The 19,541-nt window shown below is 43.3% G+C and overlaps 1 protein-coding gene across 1 annotated transcript in view; it reads left to right on the top strand.

Moving 5' to 3' along the window:
• The window catches only part of slc19a2 (solute carrier family 19 member 2), a 43,708-nt gene extending 24,502 nt beyond the window's left edge, over positions 1-19,206 (top strand). Inside the window, exons 2-6 of the mRNA XM_028572373.1 lie at positions 8,292-8,849; positions 8,982-9,228; positions 9,564-9,756; positions 17,893-18,034; positions 18,156-19,206. Coding sequence (XP_028428174.1) covers positions 8,292-8,849; positions 8,982-9,228; positions 9,564-9,756; positions 17,893-18,034; positions 18,156-18,281 — 1,266 coding nt within the window. The 3' untranslated portion in view covers positions 18,282-19,206. The remainder of the gene's footprint in view (positions 1-8,291; positions 8,850-8,981; positions 9,229-9,563; positions 9,757-17,892; positions 18,035-18,155) is intronic.
• The last annotated feature ends 335 nt before the right edge of the window (positions 19,207-19,541 follow it).

The following is a 19,541-nucleotide window of genomic DNA, read 5'->3' as shown; positions in this document are numbered from 1 at the left end:
GGGTGAAGCCAGCCATGCCTTTATCCGGACTAGCCAGCCACTACGCGCCCCTCTGCGTCTGCGTCTCCGGGAAGGTGGACCCTCAATGCAGATCAGATGAGCTGGGACATCCGTCAAGAGTGGATGAGGAAATGTTTTTGAACCACCCTGGGAGTAGTTTGCTGTAAAGTCCACCGTACTTTTGATTTTAAGTAGCTCCTGACGATCATACACCAACAGAGAATGTATGGTCTTTGGGACAGACAGCACAAACCACACAAACGGAACAAAGACTGCCAAGGTAAAACGGTGAGCCAGACACACCGGCGCCATCTTTCATGCTACAGTTTGAATTTCGTCACGCCACTTATACAACGTCTAACTAAATGTTTTATAAAGCTAACAGTGTCCGATTTCAAGTTAATGAATATTTGTGAATTCCAGAGGAATTCTAAGAGGAGGCTAGCTAGCTCTCATTGAAGTCCAACACACAGTTGTGTGTTTTTGTAAAACGACCCATATTTGACCTCTACATAGTTGATTTCTCGCATAAAAAAGTCTCAGAATTGAAGTTAATGGTAAAATAGCATATGAACAATGTATACAATTTCTGAGATTTGCACAAACTAGATTCAGAAGACTAACTGATCTCAGGTCAGTTGTGTAGCCTGTAGTTGGCGTGACAAACGCAGACTAGAGCCAAATGAGGAGGAGCCGCAATAGTTGACGTCAACTATGGGGCTTGTTGACATTCGCCTGTTTTCAGAGGCAGTTTCAAATAGTGAGATTTGCAGAGAAAAGAGGTGTCAATGGGATTTAGAGGTTCTATGCATGTCCTAGTTACCCACTAAACTGTCATTATTTAACTATGACAAGGTAAAATCAGTTTTGCATTCTATCACCCCTTTAATAACATTTCAAACTGCCAATTCCATATAAAGACCAGGCAACGCCCATGTTACAGGGCTGACTTTAACGAGCTAAGTTAGCATCGCTGTTCAAGCTGTACAAGAATGTGAACGTTATCACGCTCAAAATGTAGTGAACTGTCACTATAACAACGGCGCGGAAAAACAAAATTACCCACACAAATAGGAGATTTACACATATTTACATTGAAAAATAATATGTTCATATACAAATGATGAAATACGAATTACAAATTAGACGCACAGACACAGATACGCATTTGCGGATACAAATCGCTCTGCATTCATTTGTGAATTGTGTTTGTGGATACAAATCGCTCTGCATTCATTTGTGAATTGTGTTTGCGGAAACAAATCGCTCTGCATTAATTTGGCCTACATTTGTCGTAGCCGGGGGGTTATTCTGCTCTTCAATACAATAATACTTTGTACAACCTCTGATACCCTCTACACCTGATACTCACGTGACCATACGCTGTAAGCTCTCTCTCTACAGTATATTGCCACACCTCCCCCTTTAGCAATTCTATCTTGACGGAAAATGTTTTAGTTTGGGATTATAATTTCTGAGTTTTTGGTTGATTTCCTGAGCCAGGATTCGGACACAGCTAGAAGGTCAGGGTTAGCTGAATGAGCAAGGGATGTGAATAAATTGAATTTAGGAAGCAGACTTCTGATATTAAGATGCATGAAACCAAGACATTTGCGATTGCAGAAATCAGTGAATGAAAACACCTGGGGGGTACGAGTAGGGCTCAGATTAGTCTCTATGTCTCCTGAAGAGAAGAAGGATAAGTATGTGGCCCATAGCTTTAAAGACTGGCTATTTAGTCTGACTAGTGGAGTGAAATAATGTTATGGGCATATGGTCGTAGTAAAGAAGCCAGGGGAATGACAGAATGAGTGGTCAGTGTGGGTAAGCCAAGGTATTTAGTGACAGCGAAGGAGATAGAATCACTGGACAGAATAGGTAAACAACAGGAAGTCTCTGAAGTTATATGCAGTGTGATGGAGTGGTTAGCATTGTTATTATGCAAGGACTCCGGAGGCGGTTGCAGGGTACCGAAGGGCCCGAAGGGCTGCAGCCTCTGCCGTGAAAGAGGCAAAGCAGCGGGTGTGGGAGAAGTTTGGAGAAGACATGGAGAAAGACTTTCGGTCGGCACCAAGGTGCTTCTGGAAAACTGTTCGCCACCTCAGGAGGGGGAAGCGGGGAACCATCCAAGCTGTGTACAGTAAGGATGGGACACTGTTGACCTCAACTGAGGAGGTAATAGAGCAGTGGAAGGAGCACTTTGAGGAACTCCTGAATCCGACTAATACGCCCTCTGTTAGAGGCAGAGCTGGAGGATGATGGGGGATCATTGTCAATTTCCCAGGCGGAGGTCACTGATGTTGTCAAACAACTCCACAGTGGCAAAGCCCCAGGGATTGATGAGATCCGTCCAGAAATGCTCAAGGCTCTTAGTGTGAAGGGGCTGTCCTGGTTGACACGCCTCTTCAACATTGCGTGGAAGTCTGGGACGGTGCCAAAGGAGTGGCAGACCGGGGTGGTGGTTCCCCTTTTTAAAAAGGGGGACCAGAGGGTGTGTGCCAATTACAGGGGTATCACACTTCTCAGCCTCCCTGGTAAAGTCTACTCCAAGGTGCTGGAAAGGAGGGTTCGGCCGATAGTCGAACCTCGGGTTGAGGAGGAACAATGCGGATTCCGTCCTGGTCGTGGAACAACGGACCAGATCTTTACTCTCGCAAGGATCCTGGAGGGAGCCTGGGAGTATGCCCAACCGGTCTACATGTGTTTTGTGGATCTGGAAAAGGCGTATGACCGGGTCCCCCGGGAGATACTGTGGGAGGTGCTGCGGGAGTATGGGATGAGGGGGTCTCTTCTCAGGGCCATCCAATCTCTGTACAACCAAAGCGAGAGCTGTGTCCGGGTTCTCGGCAGTAAGTCGGACTCGTTTCAGGTGAGGGTTGGCCTGCGCTTTGTCACCAATCCTGTTTGTAATATTTATTGACAGGATATCAAGGCGTAGTCGGGGTGGAGTGGGGTTGCAGTTCGGTGGGCTGGGGATCTCATCGCTGCTCTTTGCAGATGATGTGGTCCTGATGGCATCATCGGCCTGTGACCTTCAGCACTCACTAGATCGGTTTGCAGCCGAGTGTGAAGCAGTTGGGATGAGGATCAGCACCTCTAAATCTGAGGCCATGGTTCTCAGCAGGAAACCGATGGAGTGCCTACTCCAGGTAGGGAATGAGTCCTTACCCCAAGTGAAGGAGTTTAAGTAGGTTTTGTTCGCGAGTGAGAGGACAATGGAGCGGGAGATTGGTCGGAGAATCGGCGCAGCGGGTGCGGTATTACATTCAATTTATTGCACCGTTGTGACGAAAAGAGAGCTGAGCCAGAAGGCAAAGCTCTCGATCTACCGGTCAGTTTTCCTTCCTGCCCTCACCTATGGTCATGAAGGCTGGGTCATGACCGAAAGAACGAGATCCAGGGTACAAGCGGCCGAAATGGGTTTCCTCAGGAGGGTGGCTGGCGTCTCCCTTAGAGATAGGGTGAGAAGCTCAGTCATCCGTGAGGAGCTCGGAGAGAGCCGCTGCTCTTTGCGTCGAAGGAGCCAGTTGAGGTGGTTCAGGCATCTGGTAAGGATGCCCCCTGGGCGCCTCCCTAGGGAGGTGTTCCAGGCACGTCCAGCTGGGAGGAGGCCTCGGGGAAGACCCAGGACTAGGTGGAGGGATTATAACTCCAACCTGGCCTGGGAACGCCTCGGGATCCCCCAGTCGGAGCTGGTTAATGTTGCTCGGGAAAGGGAAGTTTGGGGTCCCCTGCTGGAGCTGCTCCCCCCGCGACCCGATACCGGATAAGCGGACGAAGATGGATGGATGGATAATGCAAGGAGTTAAGGAGTCTACACTGTTTTAGGGCTGTCCCAAACGATTATTTTTTAAACGATTAATCTAGCGATTATTTTTCCATTAGTCGACTAATTAACGATTAATTTTTCGATTAATCTAATGATACATTTTTCAATTAGCGATTATTTTCCCATTGCTCAATTATTAACAATTTACACAAAACAAATTTCAATAAGGTTCAAATCTCTATTAAAATTGTTTAACTGTTCAAGAAAAATGAATTTGTAGTGCAACCTGAAGCCACATATAGGCTATCAATCCAACCACAAATTAAGTCACTTTCAGGAGGAATACAAAAATAAAATCTTAAAGTAAACAGAGCAAGTGCAAAAAGAGTAGCCTGTATTTGCTTTTTTTAACAGTAGTAGGTAAAATAATGAACAAGCTCTTGTTTGACATCCAAGCTCTTCTCCCTTTTAATCTTGTAATCAAATAAATCCAACATAAAGCAAGTTGCAGTGTGTCTAATGAAGCTCAGCGTAACTTCTTAAAGGAAGACTTCATATACCTTTTCCACCACTCATAAGGATCAGCTGTTTCATGGTACGTCACTTGTGAGTAGTAATCCGAGCAGCTGTGTCGTTGTTAGTTAAACCAATCAGGGTCGGCCATTTGTCACGAGCCTATCACAGCTTGATATCCTGCTATAAATCTGCTCTCTCTTCCGCGGTTGGCAGTTGTCATTTCAGGAAATTGAGTGCATCCCGCCTCCTCCCCTTCTGCCACCGGTGGTCACCCCTCGGACCTGGGTTCATCTGCGCTTGGCTGTCGATGGTTCCTCTGCTCATTCACCACCACCAGTGTCCAGACTCCATCGGGGGATATGTTTGGGTTTCCTTAAACCCTTTAGGACATTTGGGTTGGATGGAGTCCAATCTCCAAAGACTTGTACATTTACATGTTTGTCTGTACAATAAATATGTTCATAATTGCAAGGAAGTCTCTCCTGATTGAAATATAACAGTCTCAGTCTGTAATCGATAGGGTCACTCATGATGATGGTAAACCAAAAAAATAACATTGCAGACTGACAGCGTTTGATGATGCTTATTGTTAAGTCATAGCGGGGCATTAAAACGAATCAACAGACTAATGTACTGTTGGGCTACTACTGGGAACACATTCCGGGCCCTATTTTAACGATCTGAAACGCAAGTATCAAACGGGAAACAAAAGTAGCTTTGTGGGCGGATCTCGGGCGCTGTTGCTATTATACCGGCGGGATAAATGACTCTTGCACCCGACGCAAATCTAAAATGGGTTGGTCTGAAGTAGCTAGGTGTGGTTTGGGCGTAACGTGCAATAAACCAATCAGAGCGCCATCTCACATTCCCTTTAAGAGCAGGCGTGCTTGTTCCATGGCGGATTGCTATTATGACGGCGGATTTGCCTGGCGCACGCCAGCGGGAGCTGTCCGAGATGCGGAAAAGTAGGATAATAAATGCCCGTCTTGACCGGGTGACGATGTTGCTGCGGCCTCTCGGGCGCATCTCCACAGTCTGGAGAGGATTGCTGCAGCCATGGAGCGTGGGCCTCCAAACGCACCACCTGCACCTGTTGTGCCCCTTCCTCCTCCCCCCACTCCATCTCCATCCACCCGCTCCACAAGGAGCGCATCATGCATTAACACTCCCGGACCAGATCCCGCCGGAGTGTCCAATCCCACTGTAGTTCAACATCACGTCTCCTTAAGTCCTCTAATATTTCCTCATTTATGTCATCAACACATCCATGATTCATGGAAATGTTGTGTAAAACACAACAAGCCACAAAGAATGCTGCAACCTTTTGAGGACTGTACTGTAAAGTGCCTCCTGATTTATCCAAACACCTGAAGCGCATTGTCAGTAATATTTTTCCTTTCCTTAATTATGTATGGTTTGCAAATAGGGGAACTGCTGTGTCCTTGTAGATGAGCGAAGCAAAGTGTTCATACGCTACATTATGGCCAAGCATGCACCCTTAAAATAGCATCTGAATAACGCGCTACTGACTTTAGACTAGCGCCACTTACTTTAGACTAGGTTTTTCCTGGTCAGTGGCGGAATGGTTTTCTGAAACTGCAAAATAGCACTAGGGAACGTTTGCGCCGGAACACGCCTCCTCTTTTCGCTGAACCGCCCGGGAGCGCAAATGCATTCCCTAATTTACCGACGTGCGTCTGTGGAGGGAAAAGTCTGCAAAATAGGAACGATGCATGCAAAGTCAATTGCGCTGAGTGCAAGATAGGGCCCTCCGTGTCACTGTGTTGATAATCGCACACGTCTACAGTGCACGTTGTGTCCAGGCCAGGCCCGGCCCGACACATTAAATGGTTATTAAGAGTTAATTATAAGCCCAAGCCCGATTTTGACCTGACAATTTTTTAATACGTGGACCGTTATAACTGACGTTATAAAGGACTCATGAGATATCTGAAACAATCTGGCCTGGTTGCGCAATTATTGAAGACAGTGCTACAGATGGGGGAAACAGGATTTAGCACAGTTTACCTCAAGTCAGTGCAGGACATATACCCAGAGCTACGGGAGAAGCAGCTGGGATGAGGATTAGCACCTATAAATCTGAGGCCATGGTTCTAAGCAGGAAACCAATGGATTGCCTACTCTAGGTGGGGAATGAGTCCTTACATGAGTCCCGTCAGGGATCCAGACAAAAAAAATTTCACTATGAGCAATGTAGCCCCCCACAAAAAAATGTTGTGGCACAGGCCAAACATTTAGGGGCGCACACCTTAAATCAACGGTACCGTATTATTGCCGCTGCCTCAGACAGGCTTTCCCTCACTCCTTTTTTTTTACACGGAAATAACAATCATATCTAAGGTGATTTTTACTTCCATGGAAAGGGGAGTATCTAACTAACACCCAGTGTGGGAAATATTGAGTGTTGAGGGAACCAGAGAAAGAAGCTCCGACACTCACGCAAGCAAAATTTGTTTTTACGAGATAGTTATATATTTAGCAGCCTTCATGGATTTTTTTTCATAAAGGGTCTCCGCTCTCACCTAAGTGAGGGAGCGATACTGCAGTGTGCTGTAATGCTTAAGATGATCGTGATCTTTCATTTCACTAGGTGGAGCTCTCGTAATTATGTGGAACTAGTTTCAGTACTCCCTCACTACGGTGTGTTTTATACCAAGGCATTACCTCATTCTGATCCCTCCACCAAGAACCAAAAACATGTCCTAATACGTTCAGCTATTCCTATCACGCCATATCTATTCCCATTACCAATCTCATTCCTGCACATTGTGTGGCGCCACCACCACTCGCCACCATTTTTTCTGCATTCATTCTGTCATCATTTGCCACTCTGCAGATTTTCTTTTAGTGCTCATCCTAGATGACAAACCTAGATAAGCATTTCTTCCTTGCCTCCACCTCCTTGATCAGAACCTTAATCTCACAGTTAATGATGTTTTTTTTTTTGTCTGCAGCGGGATTACCCGTTGTGGTTGGACAAAGAATGACATCAGGGGCACATGTATAGTCATTTGCACAGTAATTTATGGGAGGAGGCAAGGCGTGGTCAGTGGCTCGTTCACATGCGCTCAATTACCCAATTGCCCAATTACTTTCCCTGCTATATTAACAATTTTGAAAAGCTTGTTTTTGTCTTTCACGTTCAGGTTGCCATACCAAGCTGTTATATTAAACTGTAAAATGCTTTCTACCAGGCCCCTTTATGCCATCTCTAGTATGTGTTGACTAACACTAAAGCTCCTCAGTTTTCTGATTATAAACAGTCACTGGTTGGCTCTCTTAAAAATACTCTTACATTAAAACTTAAACTTAAAGTGTGATCAACACAATGCTTTCATGGTAATAATAAGAAATCAGCTGATTTCAACCGCTTCAGTGGGCGGGTGGTTCATACCCATGATCTTTTCCAAACTGTTGCCTAAATCTAAAGTACTTCTTTGTTCTTTGTGTAAAAAACATTGTTTCGGTTTGTCCTGAATTTAGATCACACATAGGCTATTTCATATTCCATGCCATTCATTTCCTTTACTATTGCTTTTATATTCATGCAGTTCTTTAGAATAATGGCTTTCATGGAGAGAATAGGTCGGTGTAATCAGTACAGATGTGTGTCCTTCAGCCATATCCCTACTTCCTTTTTAAAAGCATAAAAACAATCCATCTGTAGTCTATCAGGGTATTACAAAATGCTTTAGCATATTTTCATGACCTGGTCTACATAATATGATAATAACGTAGCTTTAGGAGGTACACTCCCATACAGAAGGCTGCATATCAACTTTGATAAGAACAGTTGATTTCTCAGGCCAGTAAATGGCTTCAGTGTCTTTGCAGAGACATGCCCCCTCCTGGCAGGCTTAGGTGTCTTGTAATTTACAGTATGGAATCAGTTAGACAGGTCTACAGTACAAAGGAACAAACCTGTCTACAACTATTGAATGGAATTGAAATCTTACTACTGTCATTTTGTATCTGTTATCTGCAGGTCGTCAATGAAATCTATCCAATTTGGACATATTCCTACCTGGTGTTGCTGTTCCCCATCTTCCTAGCCACTGACTACCTCTGTTATAAGCCTGTATTGGTCCTGCAGGCCATAAGCTTAGTAGTTACCTATGTTATGTTGCTAAAGACACAGGGCATGCTGACAATGCAGCTCCTGGAGTGTTTCTTTGGGCTGGCCACGGCCTCGGAGGTGGCCTACTACTCCTACATCTACAGCATCGTGGAGCCGGCACACTACCAGAGAGTGACGGGTTACTGCCGCAGCATCGCTCTGTTTGGATCAGCTGCTGGATCTCTGATTGGTCAGCTCCTGCTCTCTGTGGCCAGAGTTCAGCTGGTCCACCTCGTCATCATCACTCTGACGTCAGCCGCTGTGGCCTGTGTTGCTCCCTGGTTTCTACCCATGCCCAAGAGGAGCTTGTTCTTCCACAAGAGTCCAGGACCAGCAGAGGAGAAGCCACGCAGCAGCACAGCACTGTTGGAAAAGGCTGGGGATTCAGAGAGTGAATTGCCTCTAAACAGCCAGGATGTCTACACAGTGAGTGACAATCTGCTTTTTTCTGGTCACAGCAGAGTCATGATAGGGATTCACCTGTTAAAATGGGAATAACTGTATTTGTGACACACTTAGTCACTTGACCATGTTTGACCTCTCCCATTCTCCATGCAGATGTCCAGGTCTTTTAAGACAGGAAGCCATAACAGTGGTCTTGTGGAGGTGTTACGGATACTGTTTGATGACTTCCTGCAGTGCTACAGGTATCAGCCCCTGCTTGCATGGTCGCTGTGGTGGGCACTGGCCACGTGCGGCTACTTCCAGGTCATCAACTACGCTCAAGCATTATGGGAGAACGTTCGTCCATCCCAGGACTATGAAATCTACAATGGCTACGTAGAGACACTGTCCACAGTGCTAGGTGAGGGTGCCATAAAGGGTTGCCACTTCATCTAATTTAAAATCTGTTGCCATTGTTTTTACATGTAGACAATTTTTCTAATTTGTTAATATGTTATGTTGGATGGCATTAACTGAAACACGTTGAGCATGAATGTAGGCTGACATTAATTAGTAGCTAACTTTTAATTTACTCATTGAGTTAAAAATATGTAAAACTGGAAAATGCTTTGAGATAAAGTTACATTCCTTGTAATTGTTAACCCAAGGCTTCAGACTGGCCAACAGGACTTGGATACAGATGTCACTAAAGTGAAGTATTAATGAACAGTCTTTCTTTGTTCTGTTGGCCCACAGGGGCTCTGGCAGCTCTGTTGGTGGGCTACCTGCCTGTATGCTGGGCTCTGTGGGGTGAGCTGGCTCTGTGTGCCCTCTCCCTGCTGATGGCTGTGTGTGTGTTTGTCATGGACACACTGAGGAACATCTGGCTATGTTACAGCTCATACGTCCTTTTCAGAGCCACATACATGTTGCTCATTACTGTGGCTACGTAAGTACAAAGAGGCAGCCTAAGTGTTTTTTCTTGCTCATTCATTAGATTTATGTTAGACTGATACGTTCAAATGCTGAAATTACTCTTCAACTTTTTTTTATAAATATGTTGGCTAACGTTAGCTAATCTCCCTCTTCTCACCTTGGCCTACCCGCATGTGTCTCTCATGTCACGTCTTATGTTAATAAGTTAGCGGGAGTGAGAAACACAAGGCATTGTGAGGTTTGCGCTAACGTTACATACCGAGTAACTTGAGTACAACATCACGGAGCTAACGTTAGTACAAGGAGGAGTGACAAAAATTTGAAGGAGGACGGGAAATAGTTATATCATGAGCCAAAGTGCTTATGTTAACCTTAGTTGCCGCATTCCTGTTTCCTAACTGCGTCGTGAGTTATAGTAACTTTAGCTTAGCTGGGAGCTTCATGGAGAAAGCTAAAGTTAATGTTAGCTGCCCTACAGCTGCCAGAGTTAACTTTGACTTCAAATAGCTGTAATCTCAGTAACGTGACAATCTGCAAGAAACAGGTTGCTTATAAACAAGGGCGTAAATCCCAGTATATATGATGTAAACTTAAAATATCTGTGTAAGTAGTAAAACAATACAAACTCCAAAAAATGCTTTTTAAGTTTAGAAACATTTTGAGTCCCCCCTCCCTTGCCTCACAGTGGTTTGTTTGGTCCACTGCCTGCTGTAAGTTAGGCTCTGCACTCGACTCACAGTCAGATCGGTAGTGACAGGAATGTAGTAAGTAGGCAGTTCAGTTCAGTTTTTCTTTTTTCAAATAGAAATGATGCTGAGTAATTAATGAATTAGTTATGACAAAAAGTTTGCTATGTTTGTGTAATATAATGTAACCTTACCTAGCTTGTTTAATAGCTTGTTGGATAGAAATCCTACAACTAACGTTACCACGGCTATAAGCCTAATGTTATGTTTGTGAACTGATATTAGGGTTAATATGGAAGATCTACAGTTGTCTTTTGCTCCATATGAAGTTAAGTGGCTGATCAGTTAAGTATATATCCTCTGTCCCAGACGAAACCTAATATTTATGTGGAGGACGCAAGATCATTTTATTATTATAATATGACCACGTGGTGAATCTATGAACCTAACCCATATTTAGACATCTGACGTTAGCTAAAGATTTGTGTCGTTGTTGTCCAGATAAAATGACAGAGAAAAAGAAAAACAGGCATAAGATCCTTTTTCAGTAGGCCTACACCAAAACGCCAAGTAAGTACAATAAATCCTCATATCAAGACAATTTGGTAACATCTTTATAAGACTGGGTGCGTATGGAAATACTAACGTCACTATGTCGCAGGCAAAGGAGACAGAAAGAAGAGGGACAGAGGGACCAGGGACAGTCAGGTGGAGAGTCTCAGGGAGACTGTCAAGTGTTGAGCTTAGTTCATATTTTTGGAGGTGTGTGCTGTCAGGCTTAGCAGATGAGCTTTACCAGTGGCTCACTAATTTACATTATGATCCGCTAATTTAACAAGTGTACAAAAGCATTGTATTGCTTTTATATGGGGACACTTTTTCATAATAAGTCATTATGTTTTAAAGTATTTTTGTGGCTTGACAATAAAATTTCTGAAGAGCAGTTTTGAAGGGCACACAATTAATACAGCCTCAATTATACTCGTAGAGAACATGTATACACAGAGGAAAGTAGCATGTAGCATGGAGACTGTACCATTATCCTTCTCTTCTCGTTTCTCGTGATTCAATGAAAAAGCTGACTAAATTGACCAAAATATTCTTCTTTAAAACCATGTATTTATTTTTAAGTTGTTACTTACACAGATATTTTAAGTTTACATCATTATGTTTTTTACAATACACAGCATTGTTTTAATGATATGTCTGGGGGGGACAACCTTTAGATGGGGGGTCCTGACCCCCAACCTCCCTGGGATTTACGCCCTTGGTGGTCTGTGAAGGAGAAACGCTCCCTAGTGTGTCCCAGGATGGTGTCACAGACCTATAGAGATAATAATAATAATAAATATATATATAATATATATATATATATATATATATATATATATATATATATATATATATATATATATATATAAATTAAATTAATATATTATTATTATTATTATATATTATTTTATTTCTTTGGTGGGTAGTTTATGACTTAATATTTAATTTGATCATTTATTTTTATGTGGCCAATTTATTCTTTTCAGGATTCTGTTGTATAATATTAAAATTATGATTTTTGTAATGATTTATACCAAACAAAAAATGTTTTCTTGAGTCTGTAGAATATAATATGTGGGCAGGACATCTCTGCAGCACAACAATAATGTAAAATGGTATTTTGACTGATTTTCTATAACAAACACTCCTTTCACGGTCTTCTGGACTGAGCGCCCGGCGCCTCTTTGTTGGCCGAGAACCACTGCTTTTCTCACCAATGGAATGGAGAGAGTTTCTGCAAAGGACAAAGATGATTTATTATAATATTGGCAAAAGAGAAAGAGAGTTAATAATGAAAGAGAAAGCAAATAATGATCATATTACAGGAATACAGTTACCTGATCTTTTGTATTTCCTGTTGGAACCTTTGGATGCTCCCTTTGACATGGACCGAATCAATGTTCTTCTTCTGGAGCCTGGCATAGAGGAAGTCTACATGTGGCATGATGCGGTGATAAAGAAAGAACTTAAAATCCTGATCTTCAAGTAGCATGGCCAGGGCTCCTGCTTCTCTGACAGTATTTGGGTCAAAGTCACCTGAGTCTTGTATGCTCTCAAGACAGCGAATGAGATCCTCTCTGTGCTCAAAAACAGCATTGATAGTGCAGTAGCAATGGACTCAGCTGTAGCTGACTGCAGAGGGACTAACTCAAAAAATCTTTCCTGCACGTTGTTTTTGTCGGCTCCACAAAAGGTAATTCTATTATCCTGGACAGTATGTTTTTGTCACCTCTTCGTTGTGCCTTCTAATGCCAATCCTGTAGCCTTCATCTAGTTGTTCAGCAATGCTAACTCTGCCAAAAAACGTTAGCTTCATGCTATTATCAAGATGTCTGTGACTACTTTCATGACGTTCTTCTCGGGATCATTGACTCTTTCTTGAAATTTTCAGGTTATAGGGTAAATTGGTCCAAGTCAGAAGCTTTACCTTTAACACCTCATTGCCCCGTTTACAGCCTTCCAATAAGGTGCATTTCAGTGGCCAAAGCAAGGTATCGTATATGGGTATCTTATTTCCTCCCCAGTTAAAAGACCTAGTTAAAATTAATTTGGATCCATTATTTAATAAAATCTCTTGTGATGTTAATAGATGGGCGACTTACAATCTCTCAGTAGCTGGAAAGGTCAATGTTATAAAAATGGTTTGTGTTCCCAAGCTGAATTACCTCATGAAATCTCTTCCTCTGGAGGTTCCCCTGTCATATTTTAAATGTTTTGACAGGATAACGAAGATACTTATATGAAGTGGTAAAAAAACCTGCTACATTTTAATAAATTACAAAGACCAATTGATAGAGGAGGTTTGGGTTTACCAAAGATGTGGTATTATTACAATGCTTTTAACTTAACAATGGTCACTTCTTCCGGAGAGAGCCCCACCCTGGTATTGTATTGAGAAATCTGTTCTTGCCCCAAACTAGCATCTACCCCCTACTCATTTCCAGGTTCTCCTTCTCCATAAACAACATGAAATCCAGGAGATTTAACTTTTTTTTAACTTTTCCTGCTTCAGATTTCCGACCATTGTTAGAAAGCACAGGGGAGACACTTTGTTTCTCTCACTATGCCTCTCTAGAGTCCTCGCTCCCACGCTAATCACTGTCACTCTCTCACTCGCTCTACCACACACTCCTCACACACACATTCCGGCCCTGCTATTCTCAGGCTGATTAATGGTTCTGCTGAGGCTCCACGCAGAGCTTTCGCCATAGCCTACGTTATTAGCTTGAAGTTTATACTTGTGCGTTGGTGTGTGCGTCGATCTCTTTAAGAAAATAGCAGGGCCTGCTTTTCTGTATTTCCTGTCATATGTATAATGTTACAATATTGGATGTTCATGTTAAACGTGGCAAAATCTTCAACTGTTTTGAACACTCACACTGGTTTCAACAGTTTTTTTCTACTCTTGGCTCTGTATCATGTCATACCTAGACAGTTTCCTATATACGGTTATCTGCTCCAACTGTAAAGAGAAAAAGGGCTTGTGTAACTACGGTCCAGATTGCAGCAACCATTGACTTTAATGTCTGAACATTAGACATAAGGTCCACAATAAGAAGCACATTCATCTTCAGGTGCTTGAATATGTTCTGGTTTGAAAAGTGTGTTCTCATTCCGTGTTCTTTTTCTTTCTGGATCTCAACCCTCTGCTTAGGTGAGGCAGTAGGTTGTGGGTGGATTTGGATGTCAGCTTTCTTAACCGCTACACTAGACGTTTCACTCAAGTTTTACTACTGTGTATTATTTCAGCTTTAAAGGTGCAATATGTAATATATTATGTAATATATTTACTGTAATTAATCAAAAGATTACCACAATGTGTCATCAGATATTAAGGAAACATGCTAAGTTGAAATACTATAAATATGTTTTCTGACAACAATGCTAATTGCTCGTTTTAAAATTTCCGTTCCGTAACGGAATATCTGTTTGTGTTTTGACCTGTGTTGGTATCAACTGCCTATTTTAATATACTTTTTTATACTTTTATGTGTTGGTTTTATTGCTTATCTGTTTTTAATGTGCTATATGTGCTGGTTTTACTGTAAAGTGTCTTTGAGTACCATTTAAATCGCTATATAAATAAAATGTATTATTATTATTATTATTATTATTATTATTATTTTGACAGACTGGTTGCCAGATATACCTGTAAAAAGGCAAACTCAGCGCATTACCGGTGTAGTACAGCCATAGAAGCAGGAAACAAACAAACACAAACTTGCCATCTTTCTAAACGGTTGCATAATAAGAGACAAGGTAAAACACAAGTAAATATTGGAGATGCATTTAAAAAATGGAGACAGCTTAGAGTTTAAAAGGACACAGAGTTGACTCATTTACTCCTTAACAGGTGAGCATTGAGCTTTATTCATTTATATGACCGGTAACGTAGGGACAGTCCTTTTCATGCATGTGCACAAATTAAATTATATAAGAGTACTCAAGTTAGTGGTCAAATTTGACTGGTGCTAACACCGCCATGCTAACACACGCTAACGGCTCACATAGGATCCATGACACATGCCAGAAGCCGCAAGTTTGACTTCCTCATAATATAAACATGCAATTTAACTTTGGCAAAACACCCCGTAGCCTGAATTGTTTGATTGGGACACACTGTTCTCTACAGGTAGCTTTGCAATGTAGGTTATTATATGTTGGACAGTAAGATGATTCCCACTTTTTTTACAAACTGGCATGCAACCACAATGTGTAATGTACAGTGTATAGACAAGCTGTATAAGGTGGAAGTAGTAGTACCGACGATCGCCCCCCTGCCAAAATTGGTCCCCCGCTTCGGTTCAGCGGGCGTATCCGACAGACAGTTGCTGTGCCCTGGGTACAGACGACCTCGAGGTCCCGGCCTTTTAGCGGCTGTTGCAGGGACGTTAAGCTGAGGAAAGGTTGCTGTCAGTTGGGCACAAAGCTCTGCAAGGTCGCGGTCTTGTTAGTGGTCATTGTGGTTACGGTTAGTCGATAAAAGATGACTGTCAGTCTAATATGTTAGATGTTAGTTTGCATTTTTACAGGTATATCTGGCAACCCGTCTGTCAAAATAATAATAATAATAATAATACATTTTATTTATATAGCGATTTACATGGTACTCAAAGACACTTTACAGTAAAACCAGCATATATAGCACATTAAAAACAGATAAGCAATAAAACAAACACATAAAACAAGTCTCACGGCCTCTGCCGTGAAAGAGGCAAAGCAGCGGGTGTGGGAGAAGTTTGGAGAAGACATGGAGAAGGACTTTCGGTCGGCACCAAAGTGTTTCTGGAAAACTGTTCGCCACCTCAGGAGGGGGAAGCGGGGAACCATCCAAGCTGTGTACAGTAAGGATGGGACACTGTTGACCTCCACTGAGGAGGTAATAGGGCGGTGGAGGGAGCACTTTGAGGAACTCCTGAATCCGACTAATACGCCCTCTATGTTAGAGGCAGAGCTGGAGGATAACGGGGGATTGTCGTCGATTTCCCAGGCGGAAGTCACTGATGTAGTCAAACAACTACACAGTGGCAAAGCCCCGGGATTGATGAGATCCGTCCAGAAATGCTCAAGGCTCTGGGTGTGGAGGGGCTGTCCTGGTTGACACGCCTCTTCAACATTGCGTGGAAGTCTGGGACGGTGCCAAAGGAGTGGCAGACTGGGGTGGTGGTTCCTCTTTTAAAAAGGGGGACCAGAGGGTGTGTGCCAATTATAGGGGTATCACACTTCTCAGCCTCCCTGGTAAAGTCTACTCCAAGGTGCTGGAAAGGAGGGTTCGGCCGATAGTCGAACCTCGGGTTGAGGAGGAACAATGCGGATTCCGTCCTGGTCGTGGAACAACGGACCAGCTCTTCACTCGCAAGGATCCTGGAGGGAGCCTGGGAGTATGCCCAACCGGTCTACATGTGTTTTGTGGATTTGGAGAAGGCGTATGACCGGGTCCCCGGGAGATACTGTGGGAGGTGCTGCGGGAGTATGGGGTGAGGGGGTCTCTACTCAGGGCCATCCAATCTCTGTATGACCAAAGTGAGAGTTGTGTCCGGGTTCTCGGTAGTAAGTCGGACTCGTTTCAGGTGAGGGTTGGCCTCCGCCAGGGCTGCGCTTTGTCACCAATCCTGTTTGTAATATTTATGGACAGGATATCGAGGCGTAGTCGGGGTGGGGGGTTGCAGTTTGGTGGGCTGGGGATCTCATCGCTGCTCTTTGCAGATGATGTGGTCCTGATGGCATCATCGGCCTGCGACCTTCAGCACTCACTGGATCGGTTCGCAACCGAGTGTGAAGCGGTTGGGATGAGGATCAGCACCTCTAAATCGGAGGCCATGGTTCTCAGCAGGAAACCGATGGAATGCCTTCTCCAGGTAGGGAATGAGTCCTTACCCCAAGTGAAGGAGTTCAAGTACCTTGGGGTTTTGTTCGCGAGTGAGGGGACAATGGAGCGGGAGATTGGTCGGAGAATCGGCGCAGCGGGTGCGGTATTGCATTCAATCTATCGCACCGTTGTGACGAAAAAGAGAGCTGAGCCAGAAGGCAAAGCTCTCGATCTACCGGGTCAGTTTTCGTTCCTACCCTCACCTATGGTCATGAAGGCTGGGTCATGACCGAAAGAACGAGATCCAGGGTACAAGCGGCGAAATGGGTTTCCTCAGGAGGGTGGCTGGCGTCTCCCTTAGAGATAGGGTGAGAAGCTCAGTCATCCGTGAGGAGCTCGGAGAGAGCCGCTGCTCCTTTGCGTCGAAAGGAGCCAGTTGAGGTGGTTCGGGCATCTGGTAAGGATGCCCCCTGGGCGCCTCCCTAGGGAGGTGTTCCAGGCACGTCCAGCTGGGAGGAGGCCTCGGGGAAGACCCAGGACTAGGTGGAGGGATTATATCTCCAACCTGGCCTGGGAACGCCTCGGGATCCCCCAGTCGGAGCTGGTTAATGTTGCTCGGGAAAGGGAAGTTTGGGGTCCCCTGCTGGAGCTGCTCCCCCCGCGACCCGACACCGGATAAGCGGACGAAGATGGATGGATGGATAAAACAAGTATATTAAAATAGGCAGTTGATACCAACACATGTCAGCTGGGTACAGAGCACTGCGAGAGCACGGGCTTTTAAAACCGTCAACATAGCAGCATCTAGCAACTCCGCTGTGCTGTGGAGTAATGTCTGGCAATGTGAGACTAGCATCAAGCTAACATTGACATTGGGTTTAACGTTTTTCAACATGGCAACTCCCGTGAACTTCGACGCTGGGGAGGAGGGGCCGGGGGAGACTACTTTTCAGTATTTTGAAATTGGACTGCAGTAACCATTTCAAATGCTAGCTGTCTATTTCATATTCAACCTTTAACAATTAAATATAAAAGAGAGACACTGTACTACAGATCTAAATGTTCTTCACATATTTCATGTTTTCCTGTTGTCACCCTTCAGATATCAGATTGCAGCTAGTCTCAATATGCATCGCTATGCCTTGGTGTTTGGAGTAAACACCTTTGTGGCCCTGCTGCTGCAGTCTCTCCTCACTGTGGTGGTGGTGGACTCAGCTGGCCTCGGCCTCGACGTTTTCACGCAGGTGAGGCAGTACAACAAGCCCCCTTAGTTGCTTATGACAACATACATGGAGACACCTATGCTGTTTATCCACCTCTCGCAGTGTAGATTTGATTGATAGTTGTCTTGTTTCCTTCCCTCAGTACCTCATCTATGGCGGTTACTTTGCTGTAATTTCAATGGTCTTTCTCCTTGCTGGGCTTTGCAAATTGGCCAACAGGAGACGCTCCAAACAAGAGGAGGAGGGCCTGGCCAACAGCCAAGCTTAAAGAGTCAGACTCTCCTCCAATCAGATGCAGATAGGACATACATTTTAATGTTAGAGCTTGTTTAGCTTCTCACATACTAAGCACCATAGGTGAACTTCTCTAATCTCTTTAACCGCATAGTTTTTTTCATTGTATTGTTCTGTATTGAGAGTAGCCTGCAGTCATTAGACTGCAGGCTACTCTCTGTGGCTTTGCCTACACTTATTAAAACACCTCAAGATGGATTAATTAAAGTTAAATTAAAGTGGCAGAAGAACAAGCTAACAGACACACAGCCCTGCCATATCATTATATGGTCGTTATGGCTAACATATTAGATTTGAGTTGGACATGTTTTACACATTTGAAAATTAATGCTGGGCAGTCAATGTCAGTGGGTTTATTACAATTGTAATAAACCCACTGACATTGGTGTAGTCATTCGATTCAGTGCGAAAAAAAAAGCAAGATTGATAAGACCATAACCCTAACCCTTTAAAAGACCACCTTTTGCTGATCACAGATACATCTACTGAATTTGATTTTTGTCCATTTCCCAGCTTAATGAATTGGTTAAATAGACTTGATGTGAAAAAAAACTTTTGCTAAAATTTGTGTATGTTTTCACATGACAAAGATTGATTGATTGATTGATTGATTGATTGATTGATTGATTTAAAAGCTAAATAAAAACTAGCAATGGTACCTTAATAGTACTACTACTTATGTGTTACAATTGGCACCATCCAAAAAAGATATGTTTGCATTTGTACATGTATTATCTTCCTGTAATTGCAAAGATTGTATTTAAGTATTGGTACTAATAAGGAGTGTTGGAAACGGGTTTATCAATATTATCTTCAATGTATGCCAATTAAACAATGCTCTTGAAGCTTGAAATGATTTTATTATTATTTTTGTTTACCTGCACCACATGTTTGATATGTTCAGGCTGCTCATATCTGTACAGGATGTTCATTACTGGAGTAAAGGAACATTTCACCCAGTGCAACAGTGTGGCTTGTTGATGTTTGTAATAGTTTTTGGACAATGGAGCTTTGTGGCACAGAATAATAAGATATATCAAGTTTTGAATGCACACATAATACTGATAAGATAATACAGATATCCAATATAACTGGACGTATCTTTTATGTGATGGCCAAATTATTGTCTGACATTAACCAAATTAATTTTAAAGAAATAAGAAAAATATGGCCACATTGAAATGTCTTCCACACTTAATACACACAGAGACACAAAACGTAGTACCCCTACAAA

The sequence above is a fragment of the Perca flavescens genome, chromosome 24 (assembly GCF_004354835.1).
Source record: "Perca flavescens isolate YP-PL-M2 chromosome 24, PFLA_1.0, whole genome shotgun sequence".
Taxonomy (NCBI): Eukaryota; Metazoa; Chordata; class Actinopteri; order Perciformes; family Percidae; genus Perca; species Perca flavescens.
This window is presented reverse-complemented; position numbering and strand designations above follow the sequence as displayed.